Genomic DNA, 17042 nt, shown 5'->3' on the forward strand with positions numbered 1-17042 from the left:
TCGCGCGGCAAGAAGCTCTTACCATTCCTAGGTATGAGGGGGAAGCGAGGCAGAAGTTTTCAGAGCTGCAGAGCTGTGGGAGAGGCCCACAAGGGAAGGGCTGTGGCCACTGCCCAGAAACAGGTTGGCAGGGAGGCAGTCCACAGAGCAAATGCCTTAAGGGTCTCTCCTCTCACCCTTTGATTTCCTGTTGTTCCCTCACATCGACTAATCTAATGGAAAGCCGGAAGCCAAAGGAACTTCCTGCTGTGGTCCAGTGGTTCTCGGACTTTAGAATGCATCAGAATCACTGAGGGTTTGTTCAAGCATAGGTTGCCTGACCTGACTCCTAGAGTCTCTAATTCAGTAGTCTAAGGAGGGACAAGAGAGTTTATTTCTAACAGGTTTGGAAGAGATGCTGATGCTGCTGACCTGGGGCCGTATTTTGAGAATCCTGATATGGAGGGTGTAGGTGATCTTTCTGCCGTCCAAAGCAGACTAAAGAGTGGATCTGGGGGGTGGGGTGGGGTGGGGCAGGAGAGTGGAATGGAGAATATCCAGCAACCACCCTTCATTGTAGGAGTGTCTTCCTGACCGCAGAGACTCAGCCAAGTATTGTCCTTTGGGGATCATTACCTGACTATTCCTCTCATTGAACTTTCATAGCACAGTGACAGACCCCATTTATTTCCTGGCATCCCTCACTTGCTCATGAAATCTCATTGGGAATGTGATGTGGACAAAAGAGAAGGGAATTTCGAATTATAACTTAAGAGCCATATGCTGACTCTGACATGACAGAGTTTCCACCTTTGGTAGATTATTTACACCATAGCTACTAATAGAATTTTCTGTGATAATAAATATGTTCTGAATCTATGCAATTATCTAGCCAATAATTATATGAGGCTAGCGGACAAAGTACGACCTTGAATATATCCCACCTGAATTTAGAGGCCATCTCAAGAATAGATTTGATGCACTGAACACGAATGACTGAAGATCAGAGGAGTTGTAAGTGACGTCAAGGAAATCATACGTGAAGAAAGCAAGATGTCATTAAAAAGACCGGAGAGAAAGAAAAGACCTAAACGGATGTCAGAAGAGACTCTGAAACTTGCTCTTGAACGTCGAGTAGCTAAAGCAAAAGGGAAAAATGATGAAGTAAAAGAGCTGAACAGAAGATTTCAACGGGCAGCTTCAGAAGACAAGGTATTATAACGACATGTGCGAAGACCTGGAGATAGAAAACCAAAAAGGAAGAACACACTCAGCATTTCTCAAGCTGAAAGAACTGAAGGAAAAATTCAAGCCTCAAATTGCAATAGTGAAGGATTCTATGGGGAAAATATTAAACGATGTAAGAAGCATCAAAAGAAGATGGAAAGAATACACGGAGTTACTATACCAAAAAGAATTGATCGACGTTCAACCATTTCAGGAGGTAACGTATGATCAGGAACCAGTGGTACAGAAGGAAGAAGTTGAAGCTGCGTTGAAGGCACTGGCGAAAAACAAGGCTCTGGGAACTGACGGAATACCAACTGAGATGTTTCAACAAACAGATGCAGCGCTGGAAGTGCTCACTCTTCTATGCCAAAAAATTTGGAAGATAGCTACCTGGCCAACCAACTGGAAGACATCCATATTTATACCTATTCCCAAGAAAGGTGATCCAACCGAATGTAGAAATTATCGAATGATATCATAAATATCACACACACAGCAAAATTTTGCTGAAGATCATTCGAAAGTGACTGCAGCAGTTTATTGACAGGGAACTGCCAGAAATTCCAGCTGAATTTATAAGATGACATGGATATCATTGCTGATGTCAGATTGATCCTGGCTGAAAGCAGAGAATACCAGAAAGATGTTTACCTGTGTTGTATTGACTATGCAAAGGCATTCAACTGTGTGGATCATAAAAATTATGGGTAACATTGGGAAGAACGGGAATTCCAGAACACTTAATTGTGCTCATCAGGAATCTGTACTCAGATCAAGAGGTAGTTGTTCGAACAGAACAAGGGGATACTGTATGGTTTAAAATCAGGAAAGGTGTGCGTCAGGGTTGTGTCCTTTCACCATACCTATTCAATCTGTATGCCGAACAAATAATCCAAGAAGCTGGACTATATGAAGAAGAAAGGGGCAACAGGATTGGAGGAAGACTCATTAACAACCTGCATTATGCAGATGACACAACCTTTTTTTTTAACTTAAAACAACACAGATTTATTATTTTACAGTTCTGGAGGTCAGAAGTCCAAAATTGGGTCTTATAAGGCAAAAAACAAAATGTTAGCAGCGCTGCATTCCTTCTGGAGGCTTTAGGGGAGAACATGTTTCCTTGACTTTTCCTGTCTCTAAAGATTGCCCACATTCCTTGGGTCACTGACGCCGTTTCATTTTCAAAGACAGAAAATTCTCACACTGCATCATTGTAACTCTGATCCTTAGCTTCCCTCTTATATAAGGACTCTTGTGATTATATTGGGCCTACCTGGATAAATCCACGATAATCTTGCCGTCTCAAAACCCTTAATTTAATCACATCTACAAAGTGCCTTTGACTACTTAGGCTAACATATTCACAAATTCCAGAGATTAGGACAAGGACATCATTGGGGGCCATTATTCATCATGCCACACAGACCCAGCGTGAAATAATCCTCAATTAGCCAAAAACATTTTATTCTTCATGGAAGTTAATTTCAAGAACTACCAGTTACACAGTCAAACTCAGCCAAACGTATTCTTTTTGATAGCAAATTCATAACAGTTTGTAATCTTTCAAGCTCACTTCAGGTGGATTTTGTGTCTCCAACTCCTATGGTACTAGATATTCATGCTTTTATTTATTTATTTATTTAAATTAACTTTTATTGAGCTTCAAGTGAACGTTTACAAATCAAGTCAGTCTGTCACATATAAGTTTATATACATCTTACTCCGTACTCCCACTTGCTCTCCCCCTAATGAGTCAGCCCTTCCAGTCTCTCCTTTCGTGACAATTTTGCCAGCTTCCAACTCTCTCCATCCTCCCATCCCCCCTCCAGACAGGAGATGCCAACACAGTCTCAAGTGTCCACCTGATATAATTAGCTCGCTCTTCATCAGCATCTCTCTCCTACCCACTGTCCAGTCCCTTTCATGTCTGCTGAGTTGTCTTCAGGAATGGTTCGTGTCCTGTGCCAACAGAAGGTTTGGGGACCATGACCGCCAGGATTCCTCTAGTCTCAGTCAGACCATTAAGTCTGGTCTTTTTATGAGAATTTGGGGTCTGCATCCCACTGATCTCCTGCTCCCTCAGGGGTTCTCTGTTGTGCTCCCTGTCAGGACCGTCATCGGTTGTGGCCGGGCACCAACTAGTTCTTCTGGTCTCAGGATGATGTAGGTCTCTGGGTCATGTGGCCCTTTCTGTCTCTTGGGCTCTTAGTTGTCGTGTGACCTTGGTGTTCTTCATTCTCCTTTGCTCCAGGTGGGTTGAGACCAATTGATGCATCTTAGATGGCTGCTTGTTAGCATTTAAGACCCCAGACGCCACATTTCAAAGTGGGATGCAGAATGTTTTCATAACAGAATTATTTTGCCAATTGACTTAGAAGTCCCCTTAGAGCATGGTTCCCAAACCCCCGCCCTTGCTCCGCTGACCTTTGAAGCATTCATTTTATCCCGGAAACTTCTTTGCTTTTGGTCCAGTCCAATTGGGCTCACCTTCCATGTATTGAGTGTTGTCCTTTCCTTCACCTAAAGCAGTTCTTATCTACTAATTAATCAGTAAAAAACCCTCTCCCTCCCTCCCCCCCTCGTAACCACAAAAGTATGTGTTCTTCTCAGTTTATACTATTTCTCAAGATCTTATAATAGTGGTCTTATAAAATATTTGTCCTTTTGCCTCTGACTGATTTCGCTCAGCATAATGCCTTGCAGGTTCCTCCATGTTATGAAATGTTTGACAGATTCATCACTGTTCTTTATCGATGCGTAGTATTCCATTGTGTGAATATAAAAAGTTTATTTACCCATTCATCCGTTGATGGACACCTTGGTCGCTTCCAGCTTTTTGCTATTGTAAACAGTGCTGCAATAAACATGGGTGTGCATATATCTGTTTGTGTGAAGGCTCTTGTTTCTCTAGGATATATTCCGAGGAGTGTGATTTCTGGGTTGTATGGTAGTTCTATTTCTAACTGTTTAAGATAACGCCAGATAGATTTCCAAAGTCGTTGTACCATTTTACATTCCCACCAGCAGTGTATAAGAGTTCCAATCTCTCCGCAGCCTCTCCAACATTTATTATTTTGTGTTTTTTGGATTAATGCCAGCCTTGTTGGAGTGAGATGGAATCTCATCGTAGTTTTAATTTGCATTTCTCTAATGGCTAATGATCGAGAACATTTTCTCATGTGTCTGTTAGCTGCCTGAATATCTTCTTTAGTGAAGTGGACACAACCTTTCTTGTTGAAAGTAAAGAGCACTTGAAGCACTTACAGATGAAGATCAAAGATTACAGCCTTCAGTATGGATTACACCTCAACATAAAGAAAACAAAAATCCTCACAACTGGACCAATAAGCAACATCACGATAAACAAAGAAAAGATTGAGGTTGTCAAGGATTTGATTTTACTTGCAGCCACAATCAACACCATGGAAGCAGCAGTCAAGAAATCAAAAGATGCATTGCATTGGGCAAATGGGCTGCAAAAGACCTCTTAAAAGCGTTGAAAAGCAAAGACGTCACCTTGAAGACTAAGGTGCGCCTGACCCCAGTCATGGTGTTTTCAGTCACGTTATGTACATGTGAAAGCTGGACAATGCATAAGGAAGACCAAAGAAGAATTGATGTCTTCGAATTGTGGTGTTGGCGAATAATATTAAAGATACCATGGACTGCCAAAAGAATGAACAAATCTGTCTTGGTAGAAGTACAACCACACTACTCCTTAGATGCAAGGATGGCAAGACTACGTCTCACATACTTTAGACATGTTATCAGGTAAAGTCCCTGGAGGACATCGTGCTTGGTAAAGTGGAGGGTCAGTAAAAAAGAGGAAGACCTTCAACAAGATGGTTGAGACGGTGGTTGCAACAATGGGCTCCAGCATGGCAACAATTGTGAGAACGGTTCAGGACTGGGCAGTGTTTCGTTCCATTGTGCGTAGGGGCGCTATGACTTGATGGCACCTAACAACAACACCAGAACAGTGGACACTTCAAATGTGCCTAGAAACTAAGGCAATGAATTTTTCATTTTACTTAATTTAGCTTTAATTTAAATAGCCACATGTGTCTAGTAGCTATCACAATGCACAGCACAGATTTAAACCCGTTCAATCCATGCTGATGGTGGAGTTGTGGTGGACTGTTGGGTGGGACAGCTTGCAAAAGTAGCTGTCCAGTAGTAAACACTCACTAGATGGAAATGAGCTGGACATGCCTCCTGTTCATAGCTGCCCTTCAAACGCTGACTAGCCTTTCTCCATTTAGGGACGTCCTTGGGTTAAGAGGCCTGCTTCCTCAAAGTAGCAGAAAGACCTCGTTGCGTCCAGCTTGCCTTACAACTAGCTCGCAGTCATGTAACCTCAGCTCCACCAATCGGATGTACTCACCACTGATTTTCTGTTGGAAATAAGCACCCAGAGGAGTCAAGCTCTGCATGAAGCTTCCGATTTACTGTAGCAGCGGTGGTAGTGGAATTCCTGTCCAGCTTGTCTCTGAACAATTCTACTGACAGGGATACTTTGACGACAATAACCTCCTGTAGTTTAAAGGCCAGCTCTGCAGTACGGTTTAGGTGTTGTTGCAGTAAACGTAATAAGTTTGAGGCCTATTTGTCTAGCCTTGAAACGATATTCTGAGATACCCAGTATCTCATGAAAATGGACATAATTTAATGCAATTTAAAAAATGGGTGGTTGTCCTTATGTCTCCATTGGCATCTTGTTTTAGGGGCTGAACATCTCCCAGGCTCTTTCCTCAACCTGCTCACTTTTCCAATTCAGAGACGTCAGTGTCCTCTAAGTACTTCCTAGTGGCCCCATCTGACATCTCATGGAGGGCATGGACCACAGGGACCTCTTTTCCTGTCAGGGGATGGTCTCTCCTTTTCCCAGGGTGATCCTCCCTGCCCCTAGGAAAGACCTCCCTGCACCCACGATGGTTCTCCCTGCCCCTGGGATAGTCCTCCCTGCCCCTGCTCCCTCCTGGGTGGTTCTCCCTGCCCCATTCTCACCTCCCATGGTATACCCTGCCCCCAACGGCCCTCACTGCCTCCAGGAAGGCCCTCACTGCCCCAGGATTGTCCACCTCGCCTCCAGGTTGGCCTTCGCTAACCCCACGATGGTCCACCCTGTCCCCAGGATGGTCCCCCCTGCTCTAAAATGTTCCTGCCCGGCCTGGAATGGTACTCCCTGCCCTGGGATGGCCCTCCCTGTCCCCACGATGGTTCCTTCTGCCCCTGGGATGACCCTTACTGCTCCAGGACCATCATCACTGTCCTGTGCTCATTCTCATCTCTATGAGACCCATCCTCACAGAACTCACAAACCTAGGACCTTACCCCCTACACGGTGGCTATCTTTTTCACTCCGGGGAACCTGTGCAGACCTGACTTCCCACTGCCCAAGAGCCTCCCCTCACTGACCCAGGAGTGTATCCTCAATGCTCAGGGTGTCTACCTCAATACCCCTTCTTTAGATCTCAATTTCAATTTTCTTGAAGTGAAAAAAAAAAAAAATAAAGGAGGGTAAGGGAGGGTATGAAGAGGAACACGGCATGAGGATTGGAGGAAGACTCATTAACAACCTGCATTACGCAGATGACACAACCTTCTTGCTGAAAGTGAAGAGGACTTGAAGCGTTTACTGATAAAGATCAAAGATTACATCCTTCAGGATGGATTACACCTCAACATAAGGAGAAACAGAAATCCCCACAACTGGACCAATGAGCAACATCATGATAAACAGAGAAAAGATTGAAGTTGCCAAGGATTTCATTTTACTTGGATCCATAATCAACGCCTATGGAAGCAGCAGAGATGAAATGATGCATTGCATTGGGTAAATCTGCTGCAAAAGGTGACTTTAAAGTGTTAAAAAGCAAAGATGTCACTTTAATGATTAAGGTTAGCCTGACCCAAGCCATGGTGTTTTCAGTGACCTCATATGCATGTGAAAGCTGACAATGAATAAGGAAGACTAAAGAAGGGTTGATGCCTTTAAATTACGGTGTTGGTGAAGAATATTGACAATACCGTGGTCTGCCAGAAGAACAAAAAAATCAGTCTTCAAAGAAGTACAGCCAGAATGTTTCTTAGAAACAAGGACACCGAGACTTCATCTCATGTACTTTGAATGTGTTGTCATCAGGAGGGGCCAGTCCCTGGAGAAGGACATCAGGCTTGGTAAAGTCGAGGGTCAGTGAAAAAGAGAAAGACCCTCAACGAGGTGGACTGACACAGTGGCTCCAACAATGGGCTCAAGCATAACAAGGATTGTGAGGATGGCACAGAACTGGGCAATGCTTTGTTCTGTTGAAAAGGTCTCTCTGAGTCGGAACAACGAGGGAGAGGGGACCAGAAGGGAGGAGAGTGACTGCTATGTAGAGTGGCGGTGGTGGCTTTACGTTAAGGTGACACCTGAACACAGATGACCAAAGGGAGAGCGCCACGGGCACATACGGAGAAGAGAGTTCCAGGCCAAGGGAACAGCGAATGCAAAGACCCTGAGGTATCTGACAGGTTTCAGGAACACCAGGGAGGACAGTGCCCTAGTGTAGCTTCAGCAAGGAAGTGAAGAAGGAAATGAGGTCAGACTACAGGGGCCAAAGCCTGGAGGGCCTGGTGGGCCACAGTGAAGACCGTTTTTGTCCTATGCAGAGCTAGTGAAGTGTCTCCTATTAAGGCAGGAATGTAGGACTCTTCTTTTTAGACCACAAAGTTCACGGGAGGGTTCACCTCACTGAATGGAAGAAAGCAACCCAAATGAGGAAGGGACCAGCTAAACAAGGTGTGTCCTATTCGCATAACGGAATACTTTGCCATTGTTTCAGGAATGAGGTACTTCTCTGTGTACTGATGTGGGAAGATTATTTATGGGGCATATTTGGGGTAAAAAAAAAAAAGCCTTATCTATCTAGTTTTTTTTTTTTTATCTACCCATGTGTGTATGGGTAGAGCCATAAAGTACAAGCTCCACACCAAGTTGTTGACAGTGGCAACCTCTGGGGAGTGGATTTGGGGTAGAAAAGTTTCATTTTTTATTGAAAGAAATTTTTACAATCCTGTCAAGCTGAAGGAGACTCCTCAGTCCCAGGACCCCGCCCCTCCTCCCTCGGACCCGAGAGTCATGGGCCCCCCGCCCCTCCTCCCGCGGACCCCGGGGGTCCCGGCACCCCGCCCCTGCGTCACGACCCTGGCCCCGCCCCCAGGCCGCAGGCTCCGCCTCTAATCTGTGTCACGCAGGCTGCCCATCAATCTCCTCGTGGCCACGCCCCTTGCCCCGCGGCGGGCCTTCGCGTGGTCACGCCTGCCAGCGTCGGCCCCGCCCTCCCCGCCTGGCCCCGCCTCCCCGCCTGGCCCCGCCCACCGCCGGGGTCCTTGCTGCCGCCCTCCGCCCTTGGGGCTGTCCGCAGAACTGCCCGACGCTCCTGACAGGGCGCCTGTGCCCCAGTTGCCCTGATCCTTTTTCCGCACCTCCAGAGACAGCGTCTCCCCGCCTGTTCAGGAAGGCGCTCGTGGAACCGCTGTTACTCCCTCCTCCAAGCACCAACTCGGGGCTCCCGGCGCCGGCGCCTGAACAGAACGTCCGCTGCCCGAAACGGGTTGGGGGGGCCTTGCGAGCGACGCGATGTAAAGTGGGGCGCGCGGCTACACGTGCACGCCTTGGAGAAATTGGGGGTTCGGTGAGTTTGTTAGCGTTTCTGGCTCCTGTTCGTCTCCCGGATCTGGGTGCGCCCGGTCTTAGCCAGGTCACCCTGTGGACGGGTCGGGGCCGTCGGAGGGGCCGGGGCGGACGGGGCGAGGCGGGGGTCACCGGGGGGGTCCCCGTGGGCCGGCACGGCTCCTGGGGAGCGGGGGGCGCCGAGGGGGGACGGCCGAGGGGGGAGGGCCGGGGGTCACCACCGGAGTGGACGGGGCGAGGCGGTGGGGTCACCGGGGGGGGTCCCCGTGGGCCGGCACGGCTCCTGGACAGCGGGGGGCGCCGAGGGGAGAGGGCCGGGGAGGGCGGCCGAGGGTCCTCGCAGGAGCGGACGGGGGCGGTGGGGTCACCTGGGGGGGGGTCCCCGTGGGCCGGCACGGCTCCTGGGGAGCGGGGGGCGCCGAGGGGGGAGGGCCGAGGGGGGAGGGCCGGGGGTCACCACCGGAGTGGACGGGGCGAGGCGGTGGGGTCACCGGGGGGGGTCCCCGTGGGCCGGCACGGCTCCTGGGGAGCGGGGGGCGCCGAGGGGGGAGGGCCGGGGAGGGCGGCCGAGGGTCCCCGCAGGAGCGGACGGGGGTGGGGGGGTCCTCGGGGGGGGTCCCCGTGGGCCGGCAGCGGGGGGCGCCGAGGGGGGAGGGCCGGGGAGGACGGCCGCGGGTCCCCGCAGGAGCGGACGGGGCGAGGCGGGCCCGCGTTGGCGCCTTAGCCGGAGCACCTGTTGCCGCGGCTCCGATCGCGGACTCCACCGTCTTGTCCGTCTTTTTGGGGTGACGCTGTCCGCTGGGTTTTGGGTTTTCAGCGTCGAGCCAGCCGCCGCCTTTGTTTTTTCGACCCAGGCTGCTGGCGTTTGTTGTGCCGCGCACCGAGGTCAACGAGGAACAGGTGGGGTCTCCAGGCGAATTACCGTGTTCGGAGAGCTGGTCGGGGTCTCAGTGATGTTCTCTGCCGTCCAGACCCACAGCGAGCCGGTAGGACCAGTAAAACTGCCCTGTAGTTTCCAAGGCTGCAGTCTTTACGGAAGCAGGCTGCCGCATCTTCCTCCCGCTAGGCTCGATCCCCCGACCCTTTGGTTAGACCTTTCGGTTAGCAGCTGTAGCTTTTAACCACTGCGCCAGCTGCCTGCCTGCTGCGGTAGAGTGCATTTCCCCTCATAGCGACCCTATAGGGCAGACTAGAATTGACCCATAGGGTTTCCAACGAGTGGCTGGTGGATTCGAACCGCCCAACTTTTGGTTAGCAGCCGTAGGTCATAAGCACTGTGCCACCAGGAGCCTCCTTAACCAAAAACCAAACCCACTGCGGTAGAGTCGATTCCGACTCAGTGACACTATAAGACAGAGCAGAGTTGCTCTGACCTTTTGGTTAGCAGCCTGACCCCCCAACCACTGCACCACCAGGGCTCTAGTGTAAAATAACAAGTTTTGTTTTATGAAAACAGAGTTCTCTTACCCACAACACTAAAGATCACTTTTTAAAATAAGTAGCCTAACTGTTTACAATAACAATAAGCTGGAAGGAACCAAGGTGTCTATCGACGGATGAATGGGTAAATAAATTGTGGTATGTTCACACAGTGGAATACTACACACCGATAAAGAACAGTGATGAATCTGTGAAACATTTCATAACATGGAGGAACCTGGAAGGCATTATGCTGAGTGAAATTAGATGCAAAAAGACAAATACTGTATAAGACCACTATTGTAAGTTCTTGAGAAATAGTTTAAACTGAGAAGAACACATACTTTTGTGGCTACAAGTGGGGGAGGGAGGGAGGGTGAGAGAGGGTTTTTTACTGATTAGTTAGTAGATAAGAACTACTTCAGGTGAAGGGAAGGACAATACTCAATACACAGAAGGTCAGCTCAACTGGACTGGACCAAGAGCAAAGAAGTTTCTGGGATAAACTGAATACTTGGAAGGTCAGCGGAGCAAGGGGCAGGGGTTTGGGGACTATGGCTTAAGGGGACTTCTAAGTCAATTGGCATAATAAACTCTGTTATGAAAACATTCTGCATCCCACTTTGACCTGTGGCGTCTGGGGTCTTAAATGCTAATAAGCGGCCATCTAAGATGCATCAATTGGTCTCCACCCACCTGGATCAAAGGAGAATGAAGAACACCAAGGTCACACGACAACTAAGAGCCCAAGAGACAGAAAGGGCCACATGACCCAGAGACCTACATCATCCTGAGACCAGAAGAACTAGTTGGTGCCCGGCCACAACCGATGACGGTCCTGACAGGGAGCACAACAGAGAACCCCTGAGGGAGCAGGAGATCAGTGGGATGCAGACCCCAAATTCTCATAAAAAGACCACACTTAATGGTCTGACTGAGACTAGAGGAATCCCGGCGGTCATGGTCCCCAAACCTTCTGTTGGCCCAGGACAGGAACCATTCCCAGAGACAACTCATCAGACATGGAAGGGACTGGACCGTGGGTAGGAGAGAGATGCTGATGAAGAGTGAGTTAATTATAGTGGACTCTTGAGACTGTGTTGGCATCTCCTGTCTGGAGGGGGGATGGGAGGGTAGAAAGGGTTAGAAACTGGCAAAATTGTCACGTAAGGAGAGACTGGAAGGAGGGAGCGGGCTGACTCATTAGGGGGAGAGTAAGTGGGAGTATGTAGTAAGGTGTATATAATAAGCTTGTATGTGACAGACTGACTTGTAAACTTTCACTTAAAGCATAATAAAAAAAATAAGGGAAGCAAGCAGAGAGTTGGGGACCTCATACCACCAAGAAAGCAGTGCTGGGAGCAGAGCGCATCCTTTGGACCTGAGGTTCCTGGGCTGAGATGCTCCCAGACCAAGGGAAGACTGATGACAAAGACCTTCCTCCAGGACAGAGAGACAAAACCTTCCCCTGGGAGTTGACGCCCTGAATTTGGACTTGTAGCCTACTGACTGTGAGAGAATAAATTTCTCTTTGTTAAAGCAAAAAAAAAAAAAAAAAGTAGCCTATAGCTAGGCTTTGAGCTATAACCTTTACAAGTGGCTTGTTTTGTTTCACGTAATGTATTCATGTGATCCAATTAACTAAAACTAAAACGGGTCTAGTTTCACTACTCATTAATTTTTGTTTGACAATTCAGAAAACAATCAAAAAACGAACATGTTCTATTTCCAAAAACTGGAGGGTTTTTGTGGCCATGACTCACTCATCCTGTGATTGTCCTGTGACCGTTTAGGAACGTTTCTGCTTAAACTTTGATGATGTTTTGAACGCATACTGTTCCATCCAATCAGAATTTTTGTTTAAAGTTCCTGATAAAATTGTAGTTGTTGTGCCGTCAGGTGGATTCCGACTCATGGCAACCCCATGGGACAGAGTACAACTGCCCCAGAGAGCTTTCTTGGTTATAATTTTTAAAAGCAAATTTCATTTTTCAACCAAAATAGTTAATGCTTGTGTCTCTAAAATGATGTTTTTCTCCTTAACCCCATGTTATGTCCCCCTTAACAGTACTTTAATGAAATTCTTTAATGATGTCACCTAATACCTATTTCTTATTCACAGTTCTTGGATCGTCACAGCTGAACCTCTTTGCAGTCAAGTGTGCTGTGTGTCACAGTTCTTATACCTTAGGTTTCTTTTCACCTCTGTGGCCGCCACCTCCTTATTCTCTCCAGTAGATTCTTTGAGGGATTTTTGTCTTAGCAGCTTTCCCTGTTTTGGGGTTGCTGGCAGGCATAGCCAGTGCTTAAAATTTACAAAACGAGGCAGCAGGGACACTGGGGTCCTCTTCCTGAAGTGGGTTTGGAGGCCCATCCCATGAAGACAGCCCCCCTCTGCCCTCCCTGGACTGTGATGGGGGGGATGCCATGGGGGGGCATCTTGGTGTCCCCATGGGGAAAGCAGTGATCGATCATATCCTCTTGACAGTCTCTCAGCTCTAATACCTTGGCCTCTGTCCCTGAAGGTGAGAGGCCTTGGTACCTGGCTGCAGAGGCCCAGGACCCCCATGATGTCCAGCACTGGGCTCTGATCACTCCTGAGGACACAGTGCCCCCCAGGACCTTTGACACCTGGGGATCTGAGGGGCCCTGGCTCTGGGGAAAATATGACTATTCCTGGGCTCCGGGACCTTTCTTGCCTCCTCATCAAGACCTCCCTGTGTTACAGGTGCATCTTGAAGCTGAGGGGCCGTCCAGTCACCCCCATCTTGGTAAGAAGCCTTGCTCCCACTCCCTGTCCCACCCAGGTCTTTGGGCAGCTTCACATCAGGTATCCTTGGGATCTAATTTATGTGTCAGCAACCATACTCAGGACTTACCTACATAAACCATTTGTTTATAGCTACAGAAACTCAGTTATGGGCCCGGATCCAAATCCCAGATCTTCCGTTTAAGGGCTTTGAGATGTTGGTCAAGTGATGGCTCTCCTGAGCCTCAGTTTCTTTATCTGCAGAATGGGCACGCTTCATCAGGAGTAGATGGGCCAGAATCCTCTCTACAGTGGTGTGGGTGTTCGTGATGTTTCCTGTCTTGGAAAGATAAGGATTGAATAAGATAAGGAATACATGAGCTATGGAAGAAAAAGATTTTAAGGCATTTGGTGGTAGTTAGGTTTCAGGTAGGAGCCTTGGTGGCGCAGATGGTTAAGTGCTCAGCTGCTAACTAGAAGGTGATGGGTCATACCCACCCAGTGGCTCCTGGGGTGGAAAACCTGGCAGTCTGCACCCGTGAAGATTACAGGCTAGAAGACCCTCTGGGGCAGTTCTGCTTTTGTCATATGGGGTTACCGTGAGTTGACAGTCGACTTGGCGGCACCCAACAAAAGGTTTCCGGGAAAAAAGCCTAATTTAAAAATTCAACAGTAGAAAAGCAACTGTAGCTTAGCTAACACCGCACACCATGTTGCGGTTTTGTAGACTGAATACAGCGCACTTTCAGACACAGCTTAGTCAGGTTCCAGTGACTCATTTATGTCAACTGATATAATTATTAAAGCTGTCCTTAATTTACATATTGCCGTGGTTAAAATAGCACAGTTTGTCTGCACACTGTTTTGCAGGTGTTTCGATGAGGTGCCTTATAAACGGGCATGTCTGTGTAACTGAACAGAAGCAAGTTTTTCAGCTCAGGAAGGATTTTTATCTGTCCTTGGGTGTCAGGAGTGGGGCATAGTGGCTTCATTGAAATGGGTCTGCCAATGTCCCGTCCCCCCACCCCAGGAGCGCTGGTGGTGCGGTGGTTAAGTACCTGGCTGCTGACCGAAAGGTTGACAGCTTGAACCCACCAGCTGTTCTGTAGGAGAAGGATGTGACAGCCTGCTTCTGTAAAGATTTACATCCTAGAAAACCCTATGGGGCAGTTTTACTCTGTGAGTTGGAATTGACTGGATAGCAGTGAGTTTGTTTTTGTGTTTTTTGGTGGTAAGCAAGCACTTTATTGATGAGACGCTGATCTGTAAAGGGTTAGCCTTTGACTGTGTGAGGGGCGTCTGCTCTTCATCTGCAGTGTACCCTGCATGGAATGGATCGTGACACTAAGTGTTGCTGACCTCGAGGGGTAGGGAGGGCATCAGTCGGGCAGGGATGCATGAGAGAAGAAGAGGAAGTTGAGCACAGAGTAGGGAAGACCAGGATAACTTGTAGGGATCCCTGGGTGGTACTAGTAGTCCCAGCTTTTAACTGGAAGGTTGGCAGTTCAGGTCCACCCAGAGGCCTTGGAAGAAGGGCCTCACAACCCACTTCCAGAAAACCAGCCATTGAAAACTGTGGAGGGCGGTTCTACTCAGACGCACCTGAGGTCACCATGGTTTGGAATCAGGTCGATGGCAGTTGCTGGTAATGTGAGCAGATTCTAAGTCATCGTCGTCCAGGGGAACTTTCTGCAAACATGATCTATTCTGCAGTGTCTAATCCAGCAGCCCCTGGCCATGGGTGGCAAATGCGACCGGGAGCTAAAATTTTATATTTAAATAGTGGCTTCCTTTTTGGGCAGTGTGTTTTTGTTGGTAGGTGCCGTTGAGTCGATTCTCACTAATAGAGACCCTATAGGACAGAGTGGAACTGCCCCATGTGGCTTCCTAGGCTCTAATCTTTATGTTCTTTCACTAGGTCTTTTCTCCCACGGAGCTGCTAGGGAGGTTCGAACTGCCAAGCTTTCAGTTTGCAGCTGAGTACCTGACCGTCCCACCACCAGGGCTCCTCAGACAGCATGTTTGTATACAAAACTTAGGTTTATTTGTTTGCGGTTGTTAAATAGTAGCTCACGCTTATGGAGTTCTTGCTGTGTTGAAGTATTGGATGAACCCTCCCAGGGTCCTGATGAGAGACAGACACCCGCCCAGTCCCCTGCTGCATAGAAGGTTCTGGTGAAGCCACTTGCTAAAAGACAGAGTGAGCAGGAGAGACCAGTACATGAGGCAGCGTGATGCTAAGGCTTGTCTCTGCCGGGCAGAACTGGAGGCTTCGGGAAAGGTGGTGGGGAAGCAAACCTAAGGTATGGGACAGAATGAATCAGAGGTGTCTTCCTCAGGGCACGGGCACAGACGGGTTACCTGATAAGCAAGGTAAGTGTGCTTAGGGCTTGAACAGAACAGGGGCACCACTTGTCCAAAGCAGAGACCAATAGGTGCCAAGCAGACAGGACACAAGGAAAAGTGAGTGCTCCAGTGGAAGGGAACTGGCAGGGCACTAAATGAAATTGATACCATTTTATAAATTTTGTGTTGTTAGGTGCTGTCAAGTTGGTTCCGACCCATAGCGACACTGTGTGCAGCAGAACGAAACACTGCCCGGTCCTGTGCCGTCCTCACAGCCATTAGCGCTTGAGCCTGTTGTTGGAGCCACTGTGTCAGCCCATCTCGTTGAGGGTCTTTTTCACTGACCCTCTGCTTTGCCGGGCACGATCCTTCTTCAGGGACCGGTCCCTCCTGATAACATGTCCAAAGTGTGTGAGATGAAGTCTTGCCATCCTTGCTTCTGAGGAGCATTCTGGCTGTACTTGTTCCAAGACAGATTCGTTCGTTCCAGCAGTCCATGGTATATTCAGTATTCTGCAGCATTGCAATTCAAAGGCGTTGATTCTTCCGTCTTCCTTATTCGTTGTCCAGCTTTTGTATACATATGAGGCGATTGAAAATACCATGGCTTGAGTCAGGTGCACTTTAGTCCTCGAAGTGACATTTTCACTAAATGAAATTGATATCATTTTATAAGTTTTGTCTATGAGAACAATTATATTTTCCTTTTCATCTCGGACCAGTCGTGTATAACTCTCACATTCAGTTCTCGTTGACCCCCTAAGAACGTGCCAGTGGCACTATAATAACGTGACTCATAATGTATCTGGTCCTGTCCTGTGCAGAGTGAACCAAATGCATCTTCAGATCGAACATACCCTTGTATCATACTCTTTGCAACCGCTCTTACCCCCCGTTGGGTATCAGCAGTAGTCCAGTGAACTGTGAAGACGCAACATCAAAGGACAGAAAGTGAGTGTGTAATTTTTTAAGTGTTCAACGTGAAGAACACTTGTGGAGATCTGTTGTGAAGGGCCTGCCAACAAACGTCGTATGACAAATGAGTGAGATGATTTCTGACTGCCTTGTAAGTACTATTTCTTTGGACTTTCTCAGACCTGAGGAACAAAATTGCATGTACCAAATGAGTTTTTTTTACTTACTAAATCTCAAATACAAGCTTTTGTGTTAATGTCTAAATTCAAATGTAAATTTTGTTTTTATAGATTTTACTCGTTTTGTAAATTTTATATATTTTCAGTTACTCAAACTATTTGCTACGGTAGACCCAAATTTAAAAAGTGGCATAATTTTATATCCAGGTAAAATGGAACGGCAGCAACTAAGTGGAGCGCAAAAACGAAAGCTCACGGAGGAAAAAAAGAAAAGGATCTGTGAATCCCTAAAGACAACTCCAAAAATAACTTTCTCTTTAAAGTACGGTGATTCACAAGAGACTTCTCCCGTTGAACACTGGAGTTCAATGGGTGTAAATCGTTGTTCTGATACCGCTAGTGCTGAAATTACTAATAGCAGCGCGAGTGTAACAGAACTAGTTCCAAATTCTGCATCCATGCCTTGTTGTAGTAAAAGTAAGAATGGTGTAGGAAGCGAAGCTTTTTTAAAATCTGAAGTCACATCTGCAGACCCCTTACATAA

General features: G+C 47.8%; 1 protein-coding gene and 1 non-coding gene across 2 annotated transcripts; both read left to right on the forward strand.

Moving 5' to 3' along the window:
* Window positions 1-6326: 6326 nt before the first annotated feature.
* LOC126068897 (uncharacterized) lies at window positions 6327-15584 on the forward strand. The gene is made up of 5 exons (XM_049871584.1): window positions 6327-6390; window positions 8452-8891; window positions 9745-9876; window positions 13038-13080; window positions 14977-15584. Exons 1-5 carry the CDS (start codon window positions 6327-6329, stop codon window positions 15036-15038), a joined length of 741 nt encoding a protein of 246 aa, XP_049727541.1. The 3' UTR covers window positions 15039-15584.
* LOC126069771 (small nucleolar RNA SNORD88) lies at window positions 12869-12959 on the forward strand. The gene has a single exon (XR_007516043.1). It is a non-coding gene; the product is annotated as a small nucleolar RNA SNORD88 (small nucleolar RNA).
* Window positions 15585-17042: the final 1458 nt, after the last annotated feature.

Source organism: Elephas maximus, chromosome X (genome assembly GCF_024166365.1).
Source record: "Elephas maximus indicus isolate mEleMax1 chromosome X, mEleMax1 primary haplotype, whole genome shotgun sequence".
NCBI classification, from domain to species: domain Eukaryota; kingdom Metazoa; phylum Chordata; class Mammalia; order Proboscidea; family Elephantidae; genus Elephas; species Elephas maximus.

Coding starts and splice junctions, on each gene's coding strand:
- LOC126068897 (XM_049871584.1), top strand. CDS start 6,327: ATGGTCCACCCTGTCCCCAGGATGGTCCCCCCTGCTCTAAAATGTTCC. Junction 8,892..9,744: donor TTGGAGAAATTGGGGGTTCG/GTGAGTTTGTTA, acceptor TTTTCGACCCAG/GCTGCTGGCGTTTGTTGTGC. Junction 13,081..14,976: donor GTCCAGTCACCCCCATCTTG/GTAAGAAGCCTT, acceptor TTCTTTCACTAG/GTCTTTTCTCCCACGGAGCT.